Genomic DNA, 24102 nt, shown 5'->3' on the forward strand with positions numbered 1-24102 from the left:
TTGTAGTTGATGACCTCAGATTGCCTTAAGATATCACTCTGCTAGGCAGGTGGGAACAGGCTAAGAGGTTGTATGCTGTTTTGGCTGAAAAAAAATTAGTCTTTGAATAGTTTATAAATTCAAGGGTATCATTTCAAAGGGAATTTTTGTTTTTAAATCTCAAGACCATCATAAGAAATGTTCAACCATCAAATCTTTCTGATTAAATTAAGCTTGGTTTTCAGTTAAGCACTTCTACACCCACTCATTGTCTTAAGTACATGAGCTATTTGCTGTCTGTCCTGTGTACTTCAGAGCACACATAGCAGAATTAATTTAAGAGATTAACTTAAGGTATGAGCAGTCTGCAGCTGCAGAACATTTTGACATATCTCCACCACCTATTAACTAGGTTACCTTCCCTTTCTCATGCTATTTCTACAGCAGATGCAACAACTGCTTGAATGAAAAATTTTAACTCATTAAGCTAATTTGACAGAAATAGAGGGCCAACATGCCACAAATATCTACTTTTGCTCATATTGTTCAAAAGATACAGACCACAATATGAGAACTTGCAGAGGTCATTTATAGATTCTCTTCAGCTATTCTTAGATGCTGATACTTACATGTGAGACTAAACCAAGGAAGGTTCAATGCTGGAGAACAGGGCAACACCATGTACTGTATCCTGCTCCTGGTCTTACAGGAGACCATTATGTGTTACATCCCTTTATAGAGCAACTCTCCTTGGTTAGGAGAGGCAAACTGTCATCCAGAAATGTAGAAGATCAGTTTTAGTGTAACTCCTGAACTCCCTCCTATGCTGAATGACTGACTGAGCAGGCTTACTTCAGCATACAGATGTCTCTAATGCTATTCTCATTTTACGCAGCAACGGATCTTCGTTTCCACTCAGGAATGCAGGCTCTTTCTTTTCAGTACAAAGTTACTGGCATGAGATTTACAGGATAAAATTTGTTTGAGGGACTCTTATATCCCCATAGTACAGGACAAAGAAGATATGGGATTCAAGTGAGCTAAGACATCTTACTGTGGTCTCCCATCGGAAAATGTTGCTGTGGAAACAGAGCCAGTTTTCAGAGAGATACAAGCGTCCCTGCAGCAGGATATCCTTCTGGAGTGCACACGCATAATCTATGTATAGAGAGCAAGAGCAAGTTTACTTACTTATTGCAGTTCAGTTGACCCAAACCTGTTAACTTAAAATGAGATAAGGGTATTACAATACAAACAAAAAGCCATTTCTTTCACTCTTCAAAAGTCTGTGAAGGTAGACTTGCACTGGGCTGCATCCAGACCATTGCTCTGGAAACACCCCAAAGCCAGAGCTGATGGAAGTATCTTTGTGAGGACAGCACTCCATGTACCAACCCCCTGTGCATTATCCTATATTTTCAGAGAAGGGGTATCAGGCAAGATCAGGAGTACATGGGAGGAGTATTTGTAAGCCAAACTTCAAAGCGCCTGAACAACAGAACACACAAACATTTTATAGTATAACAGATTATACTGTCAACTCCTACATAACAGTAGTTCATATGTTGTAGTAAGAAAATAACTTTCCACTAAACAGATCCTATCACTAGCTAAAACTATCTGCAGAGTGAGACACTAAAAGGCAGCTTGAAGCTACCCAGTGCTTCAGGGAAGGGATATTTTCAGAAGCTGACTGCCATTTTTATTTTGATACTGCTTCGGGCTGAAACATCCCTATTGAGAAACAGGCTTCATCTAGAATGCAATTACCCATCATCAGATACCTGCTAATTAAGAACAAGAGCAGAGGATTTGGTTGCACTTTTTAAAAACCCCTCAAAGAACTTTCATAATTTCAGAGCCTAAAGATTCAAACAAAAGGAATTTTCAGAAGTACTACTGCTAGAAAGTTAAGGCAGACCACTTTTGGAAGCTCCAACCTAAAGAAGTTACCTAGGTATAGAAAATACCCAGAATGTACCTATTCCTGCAGGTTGTTAATGATTTTAACTTTAGAGGTATCAAAGAGTTTTGTTGTTTTGAAAAGCATTGTATCTAGTATTGTCTGAGCCAGAATTTTGATTTCGTGTACAAGATGATGAATACAGTTCTTGTTCAAGTATCAAGAGGTTCAGGAGTCCCTCACCACCCTAACTTCAAGATAAGTCTGCATCTACAGAAGCTTGTATTAGTATTTTTAAAATTCTCTTGGGTTTTTGCCTCAAATAATCAAGTGGAAATAGAGTTTCTTGCAACAAGCATGAGGCACATATACAAGCCCTTGAGACATAACTGCAAACAGAATTAAATAAACTTAAAGAAGTCTAAACCAACAAGTTGTAAGTGCATATTTAAAGAGAAGTCAGATACCAAAATGCTGGGAGAGCAGGGAGAGGGAATGCACCAGGAGTTTGAGGTTAACGACTTGAGGAAAGCATTATCTAGATTAGTTTGCATCCAACTTCTATATTTGGGGAAGGGAGGGAGAGAGATTCAGACCTATAAATATTGGAGCACTGGGGAAGTAATGAGCAACACCACCATGACCTACCTACACAAAAGAAAATATATTTAAAAAAAAAAGAGATATTAGCATTCCTCCTTCTAAGTTTTCAGATCCAGTAACTTAAGATGCTGCTTGTAAACAACACTTTCAGACAAATTAAAGTTATTGGCACTTCTTTAAACTCCCATTTTGAAAGTCTAAGTAATTTCTCTTTCACTATAAGAAAATAATTATATTTCATATAGTCTTTAAATACAGAGCTCATTACAGTGGAATAGTCGCTTCTTTTTTCAACAGCTAAGTTAAAAACAGGAGCAGTTACAGTTCTTTTAATGAACAGCAGCAAGTAATTGCTTTTTTGAGCACTGTAAAGCCTGTGATAAGTTTCTCTGCACCAAGCAAAGAAATAGCTCTTTGCTTGGAGGATGCAAAGAGTCCTTCCAAAGGACTGCTTTTTATGGCATAAAAAAAGTGTACATAAAGTAATGACTTTACTTCTGATGGAGCAGGTGCTACATTGTTGAGATTAACCCATTACTAAATATTTCTCCAAGTCCTAGACAGTCTGTTTATTGAAACCATGTTTCAGTTTGCTCCATGGCTTTCTGTATCAATCCTGTGTAAGGAGAAACTTCAAAACAATGCTTTGAAGTAATATCCTTTTCTTCCGTTTTACTTCTGTACTGAAGTCAAGTATTTTAAAAATGCAGAAGGCATTTCAGAGGATAACTGCCTCCTTCTGAGGCTGGAAAAAGACACAGGGATTTAACTGTTTCCGTGCAAGTGGAAGCTCTGATTTCTGTTCCATTAACCTGGAAGGCACTCAGCATGCTGCAAGCATATACTGACAGCCTCTCAATATTCACTTCCTTAAAGGTTGCATAAGGTGACAGATGAACTTTAAACAGTCACAGTTCCACTTCTGTATAAAAACAACACCCAATTCTTGGACAGCCTATTTATTACAGAATGCTTGGGCAGCACAGGCAGGCTGACCTTCAAGGCAAGCGATAAAACAGTGAATAAGGTGCATCGCTGCATGCAAAGGAGGTAGGGTTATATGCTGCCTTCTTTGGATTTTGCAGTGGAGCAAAACAGGGAGTCAGAGCTCAGAAGGAACATTTCAGTGCCAAGAACTTACGCACCATGGTTTGATACTCTGCCACGTGCTTCTGTCCCCTCCCACCCCATGCACTTACCACCTCTGCTCTTCCAGCTGAGCATTACTTCTATGCCTGTACCCATGTCATCAGTGTACAGATAAGCTAACCTGGTATAGCGCGCTGTGGAAAACCTCCACTGAAGGCATGAGCCAACCCAGAACTAACAGATTTGCACAGCACAGCACACAGATAATGCACTTCATGTGCAGTAACTACAACTGCACAGAGCAGCGAGGGGCATAAAACATTTTTATCGGTCCTCAATATACCATGTTGACAAACACATCTAAGTGCACAGCATTATAAGTCAGGATAAAATGAAGATTGGTTTGTGTTTTCCAATTATCTCCTATGAGGGCTGATGGGAATTACACACTTAAATACTGAATTTTATGTCCTCATACCACATAGCTGGCATTTGTCTCTGAAAAGTCTTTTAAATTACAAGCACCCATTATGTCACTCAGTCCCAGAAGTCACATTAATCAAGGTGCCTAGGGCAAGGGTCTAGGCTTAGTTGCAGGGAGCAAGGGAAAAGCTTCTGCTAAGGATGATCTACCTACTTAACAGGGTCAATGAAGCAACATCTCTTACATTTGTATCCAAGTACCAAACCATTACAACTATGGAATCATTCCTTCCTCCCCCAACATCTACAGCAACTCACTCAGTCATAACTAGCTGCCTCTTTGAAGTAAAAGAGAGGACTCAGACGCTCACAGGATAGAAAATAAATGGTTATGACACTGCAAGAGGTACACCAAGCTGGTCATCCATGCTGGAAAGAACATAAAACAAATTCAATGCTCTTGGGATTTAACTCTACCTCTGTTCTTCTCACATGTGGATTGCACATGCCCGTCAATGCATATATGTTGAGTTTATGTTCTTCGTGCTCACCCTGACCCTGCATAGTGATCTTTCTTTCCAGCTTGTCAGCAAACAGCTGTCAGACAGTCACATCTCCACTGCTGTTAGGAGAAGGTTTGTCTAAAAACCCACTAAAAAGCAGCAGCAGCAGGAAAAAGACATTAAGAGGCTCCGATCCCATATCTAGATGAACTGGAGGATTCTGTATCTTCTCCTTCACTTCTCAACCTCAGAAGGAATCTGTCTTTTTTCACAAAGCAGGCAGCACAGGAGGAAGACCTGACTTTCCTTGAAGGTATTTGATGTTAGTTCAGAGACAGGAGAATAGGAAGTTATCAGCTATAGTTAGAATTTCCCATAAAAAACATGCCTTGGCCCTACTGCGATCTGGAGTTATCTACCATAAGACAAGCACTTTTGGTGTGATTACATCTTACCTACTATGAGTTTCTCAGAGTCTGGTAGATGAGAAAACTGTCTCTTGAATTCCTCGCTCCTATATTTGTAAGTGGAACTTGAGAGCTGCAACAAAGAATGGTAAAAGGTTAAGCAAACAGATTTATTTTCAGCCATCAATTGTCTTCATACTGGATGTGTAATTTTATCTTGAAGAACAAATGAACATCAAAAGAGCAACAAAGAATAGGTAGTATCTAAATGTGATCATCACTGTAACTTTATGCTTGCTTATGTAAGACTGCGCTTCTAGTATTTAGGATAGCATGGGCCAAACTGTTCCCTGTCACAGGCCAAATGCCAATTACAAGGCATTACAGTTGTATGATGGCAACGTGCTCCACTCATAAGGACATGAGAGAAGACTCGTAAGTCTTCTAGCACAGACTACATGAAGAGGCAGCAAGGCCACAACACAGGAGGTGACAGAGCAGATCAAGCCCTCATGCAGGCCACTAGCTGGACACAAGGACACAACCTTGAACACCAATTTCTACTTGGAGTACCATTTCAGGAATACTACAGTGCAGTGGATTTTTTTTGTCAGTTGCCATAGACAGACCTGCAGGAATAAAGGCAAAGGTTTCCTCCAGTAAGCACAAATAGCAGCACCACCATCACCTCTTGATTTCCAGTTCTGTTCTATGTTGTACTCCATATTTAAAAAGATCACTGTCTATCATTCATTTAAGATTCAAATTGGGTCATAAACTCAGAGCAAAGAAGATTAGTCTTGATGGACTTTAACTCCTTATTCTTATAAACGAATGCCCCTGCTCCCATTTGAATAAAGAGCTTCAGCATGTTCTCCAGGAATGATTCTGCTGTAAAAGCCCTATTTTCCATTTTGCAGTAATAACAAGGCCATAATTTTTTTCTTAACCGATGTTGGCCACTTATGATGGGGACATCCTAACAAAATGCTGTATAAGGCAATGACTCAGATGGACTATAGCTAAGACAAGAAGTAGTCACTTTCAAGTGTTACCAAAACAAGGTATAAATATACTACAAAACCCTCTTTTACATCTTTTTTTTTTTTTTTACCTTTCTAAAGATCTTAAGCATGTGGCTGCTACTCCCTCCTTGAGCACCTGTATTACTCCAAAACTTGACATTCACCAATAAACCCATCTCTGCCATAAGATTAGTGGCTATTTATGTTTAGGGTGGGGGAAGAAAGAAGAAAGGTGGCAAAGAACCACTTTTGACTCTATGACCTGGCAGCATGTTTACTAAAAAAAGTACCCAGTTTTAGCACACTCCTGCAGCATGTTAATTGGTCACTACCCTTTCATCCTATCTGTGTTTGTTGTCAAAACAATCCCAGAACAAAGACAGACTTATCTTCAGCTTGAGGGTCTTTTAATAAACTAGTGCCAATAGTGCCCCCACCTCATCAAGATTCTCACATTTTGTTATTTTCCACAGAAGAGATTCCTGCTTCTCGCAGTTCAAAAGTTCCCTGAACACCACCCTACACAAACATCCCATGATGGTCTGTCATTTACCTATACTTGAGAATTGAGCTCTTTGGCCACAAGAACACGTAAGTGCTACTTCAAGGTCAGGTGTTTAAGTGCATATAACACAGGGGAGGGCAAAGTCGACCTGACTCAGTTCAGCTTTAAAAAAACCCAAACTAAAACAAAACAAAAAACAAACATTAATATTACCTTCTATTACCATCAATAAAAGAAACTCTTTATGTCTGATCACCTCTGAGTACATATTTGCTGTCCACTAACATTGAGCATTGCAATGCAAAAAGGCAGTGAGGGAGGGAGACAGAAAATATGTCCACCCCTCCCCTTCTGAGAAAAGTAAGCATGAAAGGTTTGGGTGCAACTAACAGGGCAACATGTTAGACATGTCCTCTAAGCTGTATGCTTCCAGTTATATTTCAGCTCTTTTTGAGAATATAAAAATAACATTCTTGGAGATCATGTTATCTACTAAAGTAGATAGGCTATGGTTTCTTGGCCCTGTCATATCATGCCCCAAAACACATGCTTTTAACTGATCATCTGTAACAGGCATCCGATGACTGCACTGCTTTGAAGAAATGGAGTTCTCTGCAATTACTCTGGAAAGAGACATGGGGAAAAATGAAAAGTTAACTCAGATGTGTAAAGTTTCCACCTGTAGTTCCAGAGACCCTATGGTTTACATAGTCATACCTCAATTGACTGAAGTCTGAGCTTGCAATGGCAATGCTGACATACAAAGGGAAAAAAGAACTGGTCTGCCATGAAAGCAAAAGAAAGTTCACAATCTTCAACCCCAATTTATGAAACCATGATTTAAGCAGCCACGCTTTTAAGGAGACTAGTAGTTTCTCAAACACACTGTACACAAGAGAAGAGCTATGCTGAATTTAAGCACTTTTGTGGTTATAAGACAAAAGGAATCAGGAAAACAGAAACATTACAGTATCACAGACACATTTATATTAGTGCCTGAATCAGCCAGTTCAACAGCTCCAAGAATCCAAACTCAAGGCATCTTGAGTTTCACTTAGAAATTGAATTCTTCTAGAGCATAAAACCTGCTATAGCTTGTCTGAGAAACCCTTGCTAGCGTTTAGAAGTGTTCTTTGTCACAAGAGACAAACACGCTATAAGAAATCCTCTTATTAATTGTAGATTTCTACTGACCTCTTATGACATTTATGAAAAGCTTGCTCTGAATCCTTAACTAATCAGCAGAAAAAAGTGAGCACATTGAAACTTCTTAACCTCATCTTTTTCTTACTTTGCATGAAAACTAGCTCACTTAGATCTGTAATTATTAAGTACTCAGTATGTGGCTTGGTGATTAAGAGATCACTTAATGGACTTGGGAAACAACAGGAACAATTTTAACACTATTGGCACTATCAATTTCCTTCAAGTGAAGAAAATGAGACATTTCCTATGAATATCATAAGCAGCATATCAGACAGCATATTATAGTATGCTGAATATAACGTCTTTCAATCACTATTATAATATCCAAGACGTGGCAGCATTTGAGGCAGGTTGTCATCTCTGGGTTACAAAACTTACCATCAAATATTAAAAGAAGAAAGGCATAAATTATACTGTAGTACGGCATTTAAGAGATGAAAACAGCAACTCATTTTTAACACATGCACTTTTCTAAGTTTAATTATAAGTCATCAGGCAAACACTTTGCCCGAGGATAATCTTAGGCATTTATGAGTATGCTATATTTAATCGCTAAGAAAATGAAGTCCAGGCAACAACATATTAGCATTCTTTATCTGAAGCCACAAAATAAACCAGAAACCTATAAAATTTCATAAGCAGAAAAACCTCTTCAGTGTCATCCAGAAAGTTTCACAGAAGACAGTTATGCAAGAACCAGATACTACTTGAAGACACATAACCAAGTGATTCTTATACCTTGTTTAGAAATGGACCAGAGTCCAACTATATAAAGTCATGTTCCAGAAAAAAATACGTTAACTTAAATAGCACTAAGCTGAGCTATTTATGTGATAGAAGCCTGTTAGAAAAACAGCTTCCCTTCACATTTACATCTTCAAAGTGTGGACACTGTAAATAATTTGAGCCATTTAGCAAACTGGAGAAGAAAGTTAAGCTACACCTTCTCCCAAGGAGTACAGTAAAAATGCTAATTGTTAGGAAATTATTTGATTGCATATTATCACTAAGCATGCAAATAGTCAATCAACCTCAGCAGAACGGCATGCACATTTTTTAACATTTGCTAATGACAGTAATAATTTTGCATTTGCTTTGTTATTGTTTTCCCCTTGTTTTGAGACACCACAGAACCCACGTTACCTGATAATTTGCATTCTATACTTTTAACGTGCAGCTATGAATACAAACAGCTGAGAACACAGATAAGTTGACCTCACCACCAGAATACTACGACTCTGATGTCACCTCATTTTGAGAGATGCACACATGCCTCCCACTGAGCTTCAGTCTTAGTATCAGTTACCACTGAGTCCTTGGGGTCCCAGAATCAAACAAGCCTAATAAGCAAGCTGCCCAACCTACTCCCTTTTTATGCTCAGAATCCTCACTTAACCATGAAAATATGGCCAATGAGATGCATGGCTTTGCTCCTCTGTCTATAAGCAAGCAGATCCACGCCACTGTCTCTGCACTCTACTTAAAGACCACCTGATGTGCTATTCCCCAAAGACAGAAGAGCTTGACCGGTACCTTCCAATGAAGTTTCTAGATATGGTCAAAAATAAATCTGGAGGCATTAGTAAGGTTAGGATGAAAGTACTTTTTAATCCTACACTAGCACATTAAAACAAATATTAAATATGCTGGCAAAAATTGTTGCATTTCTACTGAAGAATGCACTGTTCCTCCCCCCTCCCCCACTTCAAATTTATCTAAAATCCTTCTTAGCATCAGGAGAAATAAAAAGGAAACAGCCTCCAGAAGAACAACATAGAATCAGAGAGGAGTTTGATTTTATACAAAAAGACTACTTTAGACTACATGTTTTCTTGAAACTCATCTGGTAAGGGAGAAATAAAAACACCAAAACCAATGAAAACATACCAAGATCCCACTTCCAGTGAGTCTACAGCCTCAGTAGGCTAGGAGAGAGCTAAGTTAACAGCCCTAAATAAAAGCCTCATTTAGCAGTATAAGGCAGGCAAACTTAAGACTTCACATACTCCAAAACAGATTCAGGCAGACTTATCTATAAACACAAGAACTACCACCATGGCACACCGAGATGGTGGTCTCTCTGCTGAGGCTACCTGTAAAATGTGCCAAGCCTGACAAGCTTTCCATCAGAGAAATGTTGATCCCACTGCGGTCATTTCTTCAGTCCAGAAAAGTTCATTATGACCATCCAATCTAACCCATAATGCACAAAGCCACAGCTAGCTCACAATTTAGCTCCTGCTTCAAAACCAGAGCTACAATTACGGTATTTCCCTTTGGGAAAGAAAAAAAAAAAAAACAACAAACCAACACAAAACACACAAAACAAACCATATTTTACCTTCTTAAATTAAAAGTCACCCCAATGGAAAAATCCATCCTAGCTATGGTTAGTTCTTCTAGTGGTCTGTTGGTTAATCTTGTCTTCACTTCATGAATTATTTTCAGATTGTGAGCAAGTTACCCCGTATCTTCTTTTGAGGTAGGGATTAAGCTTCTCAAGTCTATTAGCAAAAAGATTTTTTTTTCCAGACATTCTCATGGCTCTTCTGAATCCTGTCCTATTTTCAATGTGCTTCTTGAAAGCTAGATGTAGCATTGCAGGAGTCACTGCAAACACACAAATCCGACTCACATTTGCTTTTAGGCACAGAATCACAGTGGAAGCTCAGGTCCACATGACTACCAGTCTCACTTATCTTTTCACTGTTCTAGGGCACATTTTTCCATTACTTCTGAAAACAAGCACAAGGATGTATTTTGAAAGTGTCAGACTTGTTCTGTTTACCCTGTCACAAGCAAACAGCCCAGATCCACTCTGTTACAGTGATCTATTTTCACTAACCATTCCTTGACAGAATCACAGAAAAAATTTGGGTTAGAAGTAACTTTCAATTATTGAGTACTCAAACTTTACTAGCCGTAACTTACTGTTCTTTTCTCTCTCAAAGCACAAAAACATTAAACTTGCACAGGGAAAGAAGCACTCACAGGACCTGAAGAGTAATACCACCTTACTTGAGGTGACTTACTGTGCTATGTACAGTACACTGTGCACTTTAGGACTGGATGTGTACAGAGTGTCCACTTTGATATTTTTTTTTTTTAAATAAGGAGCTATTTGATCACACCTGTTTATCCACACAGTTCTATTTAATTCATAGGTAATATGAGGCATGCCAAAAAAAAAAAAAAAAAAAAAAAGAGAGAAAAACAAGCAACTGTTGCCAGGGTTGGCTCAGCCATTGTATTCCCTAGGAGCCTGCTTTCCAAAAGTTCCCATGCTCTCAAGGAAATGGAAACAAGCTCATAGCCACAGTGGGAGGGGGAAGAGTTTAGGGAACCAGGACTATTTTACTTACATTCATTATATGCTCTTCTTTGTTCACTCTTAACTTCTCTAGAGAGGGGACTCTCATAAGGACAGGGCACTCTTCCAGTGGGCCACTGGCAGGCACAGGGCTATGTACTAGGGTCATTACATCCCCTTCTGTGGCCCAGCCCCCCTCTTATTTGCAGAGGCTGAAGGAGAAACGGATTTTAACATTTCTTAGTGACTGAGCATGAAACAAACCAATGGCAGTTCTCCTTCAGTGGCATCTGTGTACAGACAGAGCAGCATCCAGCAAGAGTTTTGGTGCACCTATGTCTTTCTTCTGTTGGAAATACAACATGTAAGCTTTCAAGGAAGGGATATTAGAATACAGGTCATGAGCAATTACTCAAGCTACTGTATTTTCTAGGGTTTTGTTTGTTTGTTTGGGGGTTTTGTGTTTTGGTTTTTTTTAAATCCTATGAGATCCCATAAACAAGGCTAAAGACAGAGTCCCTAGTCCCCTTAAAATGAGTGTTACTATCAACTAGTTCTCAGATGCATGGGCAGGCACACTAAAAATGTTAGACGGACTATTATTTAGCACTAACACCAGTAGCTTACAAAAATCCATGTAGGAAGAAACTCCTCAGAACTATTTCATTATGGAGAGCTTCTGAAATATTTGATGCCCACTTACAAAGTATTTGACACCTAGTGTCAAGAAACTGACTGAATTATGTAATCCTGAAAGAGAGACTGCTCCTATTTATTTTAAAGACTGGATCTAGTACATCAAAAGCACTATGTCCCACAGAAACTCACCAGTAGTCCAGTCCTTACCAGCTCCACTGTGGACATCAGTCTCATCAAGCCATCATTGACCTGACATGTGGCTTCCTTCTCAAGCAGAAAGAAAACTGAACGACTTAATATTTTAAAAGTTTCAAGATGTAGAGATATTTGTTTGGAGAACTTTAAAAAAAAAATCTTTAACTGGTTGTACAACTTGAAGTTCTTTAGAAAAAGCAGTAGAAAAGATCTGGAAAAATTTTGTAACAAAGTATTTCAGTTTAGAACATATGAGGAACTCTCCCAAATTTCTCCTTCAGATCCCACTGGAATTAGCTCAATTTCACAATCCATTACATTTCATTGAAATAGGGTTCAGCTGAAGCTATTCCAACAAGGTCCTTGCGAAACAAGCTGATAACCTTCTTACCATTGGTAAGAAAGCCTCTTGTCATTAGTAGAATTAGACTTTTCCCTGAAAACAAAAAAAAAATATATAGTTTGGATTGACAATATCCTCTGCTTATTCTGAAGCAACTACTTTGCAGTATTCAGTAGTTTCTTTCTGCAAATAAACATTCTGAAGTATTTTAAAATGGTAAAGCAAATGTACTTTTGTAACAACTCCGATTTGGATATAAAATCTAAAGTTTGACACGTACAGTGAGGAGCAAAGCATATGCTCCATTTCAGAAATAAAACTGACTGAGGCATGAAGCTAACGCAAAGTCAGAAGACACACACCCCCTACATATACCTCCTCCTCCTCTAGCTGCCTGCAGCCTGTTCCAACCCATGCAAATCCCTGGCCAGCACTCAGGCAGCCTCTACGGCTCCCCCCTCTCTCACCCACTTGCTCAGAGCCAGTGCTGGACACCATCCAGCAGAGCTAACTAGCGTTCTGCCAGCCTCTGCTTGCACGCCAGCTTGGAAAACAGGCTGGAACACACTAACCTTGCAGAACATGCACACAAATGCTGCAGCAAGTGGTCAAATAAAACATAAGCGGGGGGGGGTGGGGGGGGGTGGCTTGCATAGAGCTGCCCAGCTCCAATCTAAAAATCACTATCATCTAAACGGATTTGGGGAGGCAGACTGCAGTAGCATAGGTCATTTCAAGTTCACCAAAGTCTCCAAGGGGACAGCTGAGGAAAGTACCATCACCAGGGAAACACCAGCTTGGAAAGGAGCACCCAATACCCACTGCTCCTCCTCTCTGCAGCACTGAAGGCTACAGCCCATGCACCAGTCTTAAAGATAGAGTACATCTACACACGGTAACTCAGCACGGACCCAAATCTACTCTCACACAAGACTTGGCCATTGTCCATGTTGTAAGTCAAGCCCTTGCTCACAGACCTCCTCAGTCGGAGCTCCAGGGCAGACAGGGAGGAGATCATGCATACCCCAAGCTCCCAAAATGAGTACACTACCACCCACCCCTCCATCAGCTGCCCAGAGCTCAGTTCTTTGTAGGCATGGAGCAGACACTTTGAGGCAAAGGATATAAGGCTTTGCATGCCCACCAGATCCTTCTGACTGCTCTGAAAGGGGAACAGAAGGCATACATCTATTCTGCTTTCTTTGTGCTGTCTGTCCCTTTCCCTCTGCCTTACCTAGGACCTGTCCGCCACACTTCTGCAAGTAACTACATGAAGTCAGGCTCTGACTGCCATTGGTGTAGGAAGTTATTCTGGAAGTGAGGAGGACTACAGAGAAAACAGCAGGCTGCATAGGAGCTTCACCCCACACAGACCACAAGCCACTACAGCAGCGAGGGGCTGTGGAGTTCCTCTTTGCTGCATGGCACCACCCACGCATCCCCAGCCGCAAGACAGCATCCCTGGAAGCTATCACAACAAACGTACGGTTTCAGAGCGATAGGAGAAGAGGCAGGTGTCTCTCTGGTGCATCCACCTCACCCACTGAAGGCCCAGCCTCCTACAAGTCGGATCCCCTTGGGCACTTGGCTGAAGGTAGAGCTAATGACTCAACAGCAGGGAAGAAAGATCCCTCTCCTAGCACAGCCCTACTGAGGGAGCTGAGAGAAGAAACAGAAAAATGCATTTCAAGGCATATTAATCACTGGTATCATCAGATTTAAGTCTGAATGCCTGAAAGGAAAAGATAACTGAACACAACGGGGCTATATTTACAGTCATTTTGCCAGCTACAGCTGCTCACTAGGCTAAAGCAGTTGTGTTTGTGCACCTAGCTGGGTGGTGGCACTTTAGATGGCCCACAGTTCTGTTGTCAAGATCAGCTTCATATGTAAATAGCAGGAACTGGTTTCACCAGAAAAACAAGGCAAGTCTTCTGCCTTTCCAAAGCAAAGCTCAGATACATCACAGGGAATCTCTGTGTGCTGGAAGAGCAGCAAGACATTGGGAGGCAAATCTATACAGAAAAATATTCATTGGCAATTTCTTTCCATCAAAAAGACAGTAAGAAGACTGAAAGTGATCTCAAAAAGGCCCCACCAAAGCCTGGGTACCAGTATGACTCAGGCCTCAGAAGTAGCATGAGCATAAAGGGATTTAAGTGCATTTCCTGTTTAAAAGATAATGCCATCTTCAGCTGACTAAACACATTTGCAGTTAGCAATAAGGCTGATAATTTCAAATATAATTCTTGATACAAACTGCTACCAAGTCCCTCTGAGTTTGGAAACATCCCTGGAGGTATTCAAAAAGCAAGTAGACAGGGTACTTCAGGACATGGTTTAGTGGGCATGGTTGATGGTTGGACTGGATGATCTTGAAGGCCTTTTCCAACCTAAATGATTCTATGATTTAATTTTTAAATAAGAAGGTTGAGCAAAAAGTTCAAGAGATTTGGACACTTCCATTGACAAACATCTTCCCCAACTCTGAACTGGAAACTAAGGTGCTTTTAGCTTCCAGGAAACAAGATGCTCCAATCTTGGATTTACTCAGCATTCTCATCAATACCACCCATAGCTGGCAACATGTTCTTTGGTTGTGGTAGTAAAATTATGCCTATAATGCCCCTGCCAGAGACCATGTTTCATGCTGCCTCCCCAAGACACTAGTACTAGCCAAATTCATAAGGGTCTTAAGTGCCTAGCTCCTGTCATTTTAAGGAAAAATTGTGGATTTGTACCTACTTTCCTGACTTCAAAGATGCAGCATTCAAGCAACGTTTTTGTTTTCTTTTAGTAATTTCATCTACTGCAGGAGGATTTAACAAAAAAAAAAACAAAAAAAAAACAAAAACCAAACAACAAACCCCAAACAACAACAAAAAACCAACAAAAACCCCTGTGATACATCAAGTTCTAAAACAAACTTAATACAAATAAACCAAGTGTGTTTGTATGAACTTTGCAGTTACTATTTTAACATTGTTTAACTGAAGCAAGTTTGTCACCCTCCCAGCACAAAGTTATTGTTTAGCTCAATCTGTCTGCTCCCCAGTTTAATTTTGAGTCCTGTAGCTACATTGTCCAGGCTTCAACAGCCAGAAGTGCACTAATATGATGCAATAGCAATTAAAAGCTCAGTCAAGATGATTTCCTTTTGGATAAAAAAATACGTTCTTTTCAGACCAGCAGTTTCATCTGACTCATATTTCTTCCTACAGCATGTATGTGAAACAATTAGCCAATGTTATTTGTTAAGAACATCTGTTCCTTCACCTGATCTTTCACTGCGGGCTGCCTAAGAAATGAAAAAAAAAAAAAAAAATTCAGACTGCTCTTCTTTGGACTTACTTGATCCATTCAACGAATAGTGAAAAACCCCCCCACAACAGATTTTGGGGGGAGGGGGGAAAAACCTCATACAAAAGTAACTATAAGACATTACTTCTGAACTCTTGTCTTCCTTACCTGCAACAAAGTGCCATCAAGATTACTTAATACAAAAGTAGCCAAATACAGAAGCAAAAGAATGGCATACCTCAGTTGCACTTTTCCCTCCTTACTTTGCCAGAACTGGACTCTGGCATCTCCGATCTGTATTTAAGTTTAGTAACAGTCCCCAAATATTGGTCAGGAAAAAAGGTCATGAAGAAAACAAACAACCCTCTTGGTAGTAATTGCTCTTGGTCTCATTTACTTTTCAGCAACTCACAGAAGGATACATAAATACTTTGGATCAGGACTGTGGTGAAAACCTGAAGGAGCATATTAAACAAACTACAATGGTAGTTACATAGTTAATGCACGAGTGATTGTAGCCAATTACATTAACTGTTTTGGTATAAATTAGACTGGTCATGTCATTAAGCCTGCCAGTAGCCCTACTGCACTTGAAATTACATGGAAAATAGGACTCACCAAGCAATTGCCCCAAATTTTTCCTATGAAGTATCTAATTTGATCTTTTTCTATCTTAGAAACCAAATGCAGATTCTACTCTTAGTCATTTCTTTATTAAAAGCTGTGAGCAGATTTGACTGAACCATTCCCAGCAAAGAGAGACCACACACAAATTTTCTTCAATTTTATATTAAAATGTAATGCAAAGGGTCAGCTATTGGGAAACAGGTATATCAGTACAAGCTGATTAGAGCTACATACACACCTTCATTCACTATCACATACCTCCACTCATTCTGAACAAGGGGCGATATCTTGCGTTCTGGTGCGTAGGCACAGCAGAAAACAGGAGCAGCTGAGAGGTCATATGAGCAGGCCAAAGTCCTGAATGACTTTATCTGTCATTTCCCTAGGGGCTTTAGGGGGTTGCAGTAATAAATACACAAATATCTGAAGTGTAGGCTTTACTGACTCAATAAGCAACTTCAATAAAAAAGCACTACCTAAAAAAAAAAAAAACAAAACAACACTTACTCCACATCATTTCTAGAATGCTGCCAATATCACCAAGGAATCCTGACATAACTCAACTAGTGCATAACCATCTGGTACATGGGATGATGTAAGATATAACTTCCAGAGTAGTCATTAGCAGAAAAGCCACATAATCCTGTCTAAAACGCTCTTGTGTTTTTGGATAGGTAAGTATGTGTCCCAAATCATCTAAACATCAATAAAATACTTCAGATTTTGATTTTTTTTCTTTCTTTCTTTAATTATCTCCTGGAGAATTTTCTACTCCTAGTTGCTGCTAATGACTTAATTAAGTGTACCACCAAACAATCACATCCTGTAGTTTTGTTTACCCATCTTCTTTCCCTTCAAAGGGATGCAAGTAGCTCACCTGTAGCAGACTTAAAGACAGTGCTACACCACTGCTTGTTTGCAGAAATGCTGAACAACAAAGCTGTAACCAAACGACAAAGGCCAAAAACAGAGCTTACTTCCATCTCCTAGAGTTGTCTCTTAAACCCTTTGTTCCACAAGCTATGAACTGCCCTTTCATTAAAAGAATATCACCATTCAACCAACTCCATGCTGATTTTCTGAACTATATTGCATTTCCAATGGTTTTGCTCCCAGTGACTTAAAAAAAAAAAAAAAAGTAAATCACATGAATCTGAAGTATTTTCTTCTTGATCTATTAAACTTAATCTTCAGGTTCTAGACTAACTCTTTAGATGTGTGTAATAATTCATATTATATAGAAACTCCCACTGCTGCAGCTGGGGTAAGCTCATTTAGACAGGGCACCAAACTGCCAGTCTTTCTTCAGAACAGGCTGAAACTTGATGGCAGTCAGATCTACCCTAGTGCTCAGTTTGGAGCTGCTTCAACAGCAATAAAGAGATTCCCAGGGTGAAAAGAAGTGAGAAAAACATTTTAGCCTAATTAGCCATGTTCAAGGGCTAGTCAGAACTGCACCGTTTATCTTTGCTTACCATTTTAAAACGCTGCTTCTGTATAATCAGTGCTATCACAGGGCTAAAAAAAAGGCACCTATTCTAGAGATTCCAGATAGGTAAACAAACAACAAACCAGTGCTACAAGTACAGCAAAAGCTATTTAAACTAAAGTTATGACATTTCAGAAAAAAACAGCATAAGTGTGCTTAAGATTTTTATTCTCTTTTGAGACCTACAGCATTTCTCCAATTCTCATCCTCCTTAGCAGACTGCTTCATACCAGCAAATAAAAAGAAGGCTAAAAATCCTCCTCCGACGTCACAAACCGTGATGTCTCTCTTTCACAACCCAAGCATTTGGAGGCACAGATGAGAAGAAAAGCTTTCTTCAGAAGAAGTAACACACCAAGTACACAACACAACAGATGAAGCAACTGTCAGAGGGCCTTAAACACCAGCCTGCCAAAACATAGTTACTCATCTAACAAGCCCAGTAAGCCATTCCCAGAGTGAACATTAGTCTTCAGAGAAAGGTGGAAGGAGCATTCAAACAACTGTAGCTGCAAGAAATATTTCATCTAACCCTTACTACTCTTGGACCCAAAGTATATCAACTTGTATCTGTGCTGCAATAAGTTATATTCCAAATTGTAATGTATATCTGCATCCCCCTGTGCAGGTTTGACTCGTATATGTTTATTGTGTTCTTGGCATATGTACTCTCACACACTCCCACAGACTAGCTCTTTCTCATAGAGACCAAATCCATGCTTGTAAAAAAATCAAAGTCCTTTTCCAAATCTTGTAAAGCTTCACTTATTCTTGTATTATGAAAAATAAAAGGCTTATTTTCACTTTCACTGTATCACTTGTTTGCTTCTATTGTCGCACCTCTTCACACTGACCAACTCTTTAAACTGACATTACACTGCAATCAAATTGGCTTTTTTAAAGCCCCTTTTATTATTTTCTTTCCAACACCTCCTTGGCACCTCACATTTCCAAATTCTTAAACAAGCTTCCCAGATAAAAGCAATTTTCTGAGAGATGCTCATTTGATTTCAACTCTTTCCACCTACCTTTGCATTGCAATGGAAGAACTTACTTTTTTGTTCTTTCTTTCCACAGGCATTCTTCTTATTGTAGACATATATGAACTTTGACTGTTTATTAATAGAAACTAGAGTCCTCAGAACACCCTCATTCTTGATACAAGAATCCTTTTCATTAGCTTCCTCATTCACCTTTACCTTCTTCATTACAGTAGCAGAACACTTAAGACTTTCATGGGTTTCTTCTTCCAAGGATATTAAATTGAATTATATTTCAGTATGAAGAGTGTAAAAAGGATAATAAGTGAATTCAGAATCTTGAGATAGGGTTTCCAGATGTAATTTAATTTCCAAAGCATCTTTGACTTTCATAATTTCTATTTGCAGTTGCCAAGACTAGAACTATTTAATCAAAAGTAGATGCAAGCTTTACAGGCTCCAGTGAAGAGAGTAAGCCCTGAGATGAAGTTTGCAAGCAAACTTTTTTCTTCTACCAGTGAGGTTGTAAAAGTCTAGCTTTGTCCACCTCCAGAGAATGGTCTTCAAAAAAAAAAAAAAAAAAAGCCACACAAAAAAAGCCACCCACCTTAAAAACAGCAGTTTGTAACACTACCAGTTTAAGAATTGCTTACAGTAGTAGAGAAAATTCTTTCTTTCTCAAAACTTTTCAATAAAGCTATCCAAAGTATTACTTTTTTTTTTTTAGAGATGGGGAAAAATTATGCGTAATAGGTTTCTCTTCTTTTCTTCCTTCCCTGCTGATTTTTCTGCTACCCTTCCTTCTCCCCACTCACCATAGCCAGGAAAGAGATCCCAGAGGCTCCCAGCCCTAGCTTGCTGCTAATTACATGTGCTCACAGCACCTGTTGAGCACTCAATAGCACTGGCCTGACTTAGAGGCATGGCACAATTGTCTACTCCCACTCAAATCCATGAAAAATTGAAGTCAAACCAGTCAGGCTCTAACATCCACATTTGGTTTCCATCATCAGACAAACAAGAGTACATATTTAGAAGAAACGAATCCTTGGAGCAAACCAAAGTTGTCAGAAACGTGCAGCCTCTCAAAGCAAATAACCCAGGCAACAAAGCTGATCCCTGGATGCTACTGCAGGCTAGTCTTGTAGCAATTTCTTAGTTCTACTGACTTCAGGAATGAGCATAACAAATCCACACCTGCCACAGGACACTAAGATCATCCTTTGCCAAATGTCAGTGACACATGCTTTGCACACTGCAACAAGCTGCCTTCCGTGTTATCACCTACACATTTACTATGACTCAGTATTTAGGGAGTTTTAATGATTTGTTTATATAGTCAGCAGCTGATCATGAACCACGCAAGTTATTAAAACACATTTTCTGTCAAGAAGACCAGGGAAATATGCCAATGACATAACATTTTAATTAGAAGATCTTAATTTTTGCCTTGAATTTGTGACTTTCTGCCTCTTGCTACTTCTAAGTTCAGTCCCCTTGAGGCTGAGAAAATGAGTACCACAGCCTCCTATAACCAGACTGGTAGAGGTTCTTAAAACTAATCAGTGACAAACGGTATGGCTAGAACATTACAAGCCACAGCACTATCTTACAGGAGGCAAGTATTTACACAATTCCTTTGTTTTAACTGCAAGGTCATATTTGCAGAACCAGATAAACACTAACTTCAAACAAATACTGAGATCTTGAAGTATAAATCATAGACAGAAGGCAAGCATTTAACTATACCGGACAACATCTCACGCTCTCTTAGCAGCTGCCACTGCAGAAGAATCCCATTCCCCTGAAGTTACAAGCACACGTTACTACAGGAAGCAGAAAGTGGCACTGTGAGGACACACAATACCCTGCACCTTACGTGCCTAAAACTCTGTTCAAAGAAACCTCTAATCTCTGGCTCGTGTGTGAAACCTAAAAATGGAAAGCCAATAGCACAGTTACATTCTTCATATATTAAATTTTACTGACTTTATTTTAGATTGCCAAACTTAACAAGGAAAGACTGAGCTGCTAACTGCAAGTCCAAGTCCAACAAACTGACCCTAAGACCTAAACAGGTTTCTTCTTCACAAACTGCCAACTGCATTAACATTTGTATACAAACCATCAAGAGTTAGTTTACACAATCTAATTTGCCGTCTCATGAGAGCATAGCTAGCAGTTACAATGTCCGTGCAGCATGATTTACTATTGATTCAAGTACAGATACAGCAGGGCACAGGCAGAACGGCCCTTTATCGCCTTTGTAGCTGTACGAACAATGGAGAAAATACTGAACGATCCAAGTACTCGCTCTCTAGCAACACAATTCTACAACCTGCTGGGATTTATTCGGATTGTCTCATTTCCTTTGGCTCCAGACTACTGTTGCTCAGTTTAAAACTACACATGTATTTTGGGGGAAGTTTATGCTAGGGCCCGAGATGCACAATCAATGTTCTGACCATTAGGACATACACTTAGTTTGAAAAGGAAGAATGAGAAGACATACAAGCTAGATTTATAAATAAGGAGTTGGGAAATCTGATCCCCCAGTTGGGCTCGAAGCTCTGCCACAGATTCCCTACGGCCTTTGCTAGTTACTTAATCTTTCACCTGCTGAGCACGATGACCTCATCAGGACTAGGACACGGTAGTCCAGATGATGTTCCTATGCACGAGATGAAGCATGCCAATTTACTGAGCCCACCTGAAGCAGAACCTGAGTCAGACTGTCAGAGCTGTGCGGAAGGGAATCTAAGTCTCCCATGAGATCAGGTGTTACCCTGCCTGTGGCTGCACACACACGTGTTCCCCTTCCCCATCTAACAGCAGCAACCCATCCACCAAACCAACAGCAAAACATATGCTCTAAGTCTACAGGTGTAAGTTTACCTTCTCTCATGGCATTGGGGAAAAACAACAACAACAACAAAAATCCATCAAAAGCATGATAAGAGTATTAAAGACAGCATTTATTATTACACCCTCCACTTTCAGTGGGGCATCTCCCTGGAGAGGAGCAAGATTGAACCCCTCCATTCTGCCCTTCTTATTCACAAATCCCATTCTTTACACAGAACACAGGGAACTTCTTGTGGAAAACAAATGAGTTTACCTGACGAAAAACAGACACTAGGAAAGCACATCAGAAGAACTACCCAGCACTGAGAATCAAAATTCAGCCCTTACTGTTAAAAAGCATCAACAATGTCTTTCTGAAGGCATAAAGAGACTTTGGATAGGTTAACGCACCAGGTAAGGAACCGGGAGACAGGACTGGGCACAGAAGTCCTGTCACTAACTTGATACGCGACATCAGGTAAACAACTTCACCTCCTCTCAGTCTCGGCTTACACTTAAGTAAGCTGATAATGATAAAATTACCTACCTCACTACATGGGTGGAGAACGTTTTACTAATTCATGACTACAAAGCAACTTGAGAACCGTGTATATAAAGCTAGTACATAAACACATATATATAAATTAAAATATACTTATGTTATATTTATAAATAAAACACAAGTTAGAAGAAAGATAAAACACATTACCCAAAAGCTCCAGTCAGAACTCCAGCTATACTGAGCAGGACCCTGCATTTTCTCTGTGCACGAACTAAGAGTGCCCTCTGAATCAGCAAGCAGCTGGCTAATAAGACCATGATCCACTTCATGAACTTCCTGTGAACGAAGAAACAAGGTATGTAATTCAACAACGGAGGAGAAAACTGAAATATGATGGTTAATCCATTTAACAAGCATATATTAAATGAAACTTGACATGCTAATTTTACCAAGGCGAGTGGCATAGAAACACTTCCCACTGACAGCCTTTTAATTGATTTTACATTTTTTCCAGAGTATACTATATTTAATTATTACTTACATTTTTAACAGGGTATTTTATTTCCACAGCAGCCTCTCAACTTGCACATTGAAGCTGCCCAGACATTTAGAGCTAGAATAATATCAACATGAGACGTCAGTGCATAACGCGCAACATGTCTCTAGAATCCGTGGGACCTTTCAAAACTTGAGAAAGGTCACGCAGGTGTAGCAGAGCTCTGACATATATTATTATAATACGAAGCCATCAAATATTTATACTTAATGTTAGTTACACTATAAATTGTGTGTTTTGTTGTATATAAATACGAGCGCAACACTTCGGAGGCGAACAGTTCTACTCGTATTGCTTACTATAAATACAAGCACTCTTCCGTAGCGCTCTCCCTCGATATCCATATTCTTCACTTGGGAGGTCCGTTTTACTTTATGACAGGAAACCGAGCCCCAGAAAGACACTTGTCCCAAGCCACCTAACAAACCGGCACAACACCAGTCCAGGGCCGTAACCAGTAACTAACACCGCCTGTACTACTGGACCGACCCGTCGATGAGACACGACGCCGGGTTTCCAGCCCAGAGCGACTCAGAACCGCACCGATGCTGGCACACACACGCACGCCCGTGCCCGGACAGGGGGGCGAGCACCCGCGCTCCTCCGAGGCTCCCGCCGACCCCGCGGCCCAGGCCGGGGGTACGTACGCTCCGGAGAAGACAGCGGGGTGCGAGGCAGAAGGCAGAGACACCCCCACCCCCGGCTACGTGGCGTGGGAGCAGGGGGTCCTCCACGCAAACACACGGACTCGCCGCAACGGCCACCAGTTGCTGCTCCTTCCCCGGGCGCACCCGTTACTGCCGCGGCAGCGACGCTCCCGACCCACCGCGTCGCCGGAGCGAAGCGGCTGCCACAGCAACCCCGCGGCGCGGCTGGGGCTCTCTCCCCCCCACCTCCAGGCGGCTCTCGCCACCCGAGAGCCCGGACCCTCCCTCCGGGGGCCGCAGCAGCCCCGCGGGACGCTCGCCGCCGTCCCTCCTCACCGGGGACCCGCGGCGCCGGCGCTTGGCGGGCCCGCCGCCACCCCCCGGCCGCGCCCGCCTCGCCCCAAAAAAAAACTTTCGGGGAGGCGGGTGGCGGCGGAGGGGACGGCGGCGGCCCCGCACCCCCGGGCGGCGCTTCCCAGCGCTGCCCGCGGGGGCCACCCTACCGCCGGGCCTCCGGGGCGGCCCCGCGGCCTCGGCCCGTCCCCCGGGGGAAAGGAGCGGGGCTCCCGTCCCGTCCCCGTCCCGGTCCCGCACCTACCTGCGCAGCCCACCGCCGCGGCTCGCCCGGGGGGGCGGCGGGCCGCGGCGGGGCAGCGGCCGGGGGCATGGAGCCCGCCGGAGGGGCGGGCGAGGACCGGCGGGGAGCGCGCAGACCGCGGCGCTTACCATGGAGGGGGGCGAGGGCGGCGCGGCGCCCGCTAACTGCCTCAGCGGGGCGCACGGCGGGGCCGCGGCCGCCATTTAAAGGGGCAGGCGCCGGCCGGGCCGCGGGGCGCCGGCCCGAGGCGGTTGCCAAGGGCGAGCGGCGCCGCTCCTGAGGAGGGGGAGCCGTCGGGGAGGAGGGGGGTGGGGGGGGGGGGGGGGAAGGCCGCGGCGCCCCTGATCCCTCCCTCGGCCGGCTCCGGAGACCCCTCTGCGGCTTCCACAAGGGTTAATGACGAAGCCTCGGAGCCGTTGGAAAGTTTGT

General features: G+C 41.6%; 1 protein-coding gene across 3 annotated transcripts in view; it reads right to left on the reverse strand.

Moving 5' to 3' along the window:
• Positions 1 to 23898, reverse strand: part of GRAMD1C (GRAM domain containing 1C) — a 54152-nt gene extending 30254 nt beyond the window's left edge. For 2 of the 3 annotated variants that reach the window (XM_049824985.1, XM_049824984.1), the window contains exons 1-4: positions 23802 to 23898; positions 22080 to 22208; positions 4956 to 5040; positions 1034 to 1137 (exon numbers count right to left, since the gene is read on the reverse strand). In XM_049824985.1, the coding sequence (XP_049680942.1) occupies positions 1034 to 1137; positions 4956 to 5040; positions 22080 to 22208; positions 23802 to 23876 (393 nt within the window). In that variant the 5' untranslated portion in view covers positions 23877 to 23898. Of the gene's footprint in view, positions 1 to 1033; positions 1138 to 4955; positions 5041 to 11005; positions 11158 to 22079; positions 22209 to 23801 lie in introns of those variants that run through there. The other variant, XM_049824986.1, reaches the window with a different exon arrangement.
• Positions 23899 to 24102: the final 204 nt, after the last annotated feature.

The sequence above is a fragment of the Accipiter gentilis genome, chromosome 21, assembly GCF_929443795.1.
Source record: "Accipiter gentilis chromosome 21, bAccGen1.1, whole genome shotgun sequence".
In the NCBI taxonomy this organism is placed as follows: domain Eukaryota; kingdom Metazoa; phylum Chordata; class Aves; order Accipitriformes; family Accipitridae; genus Astur; species Astur gentilis.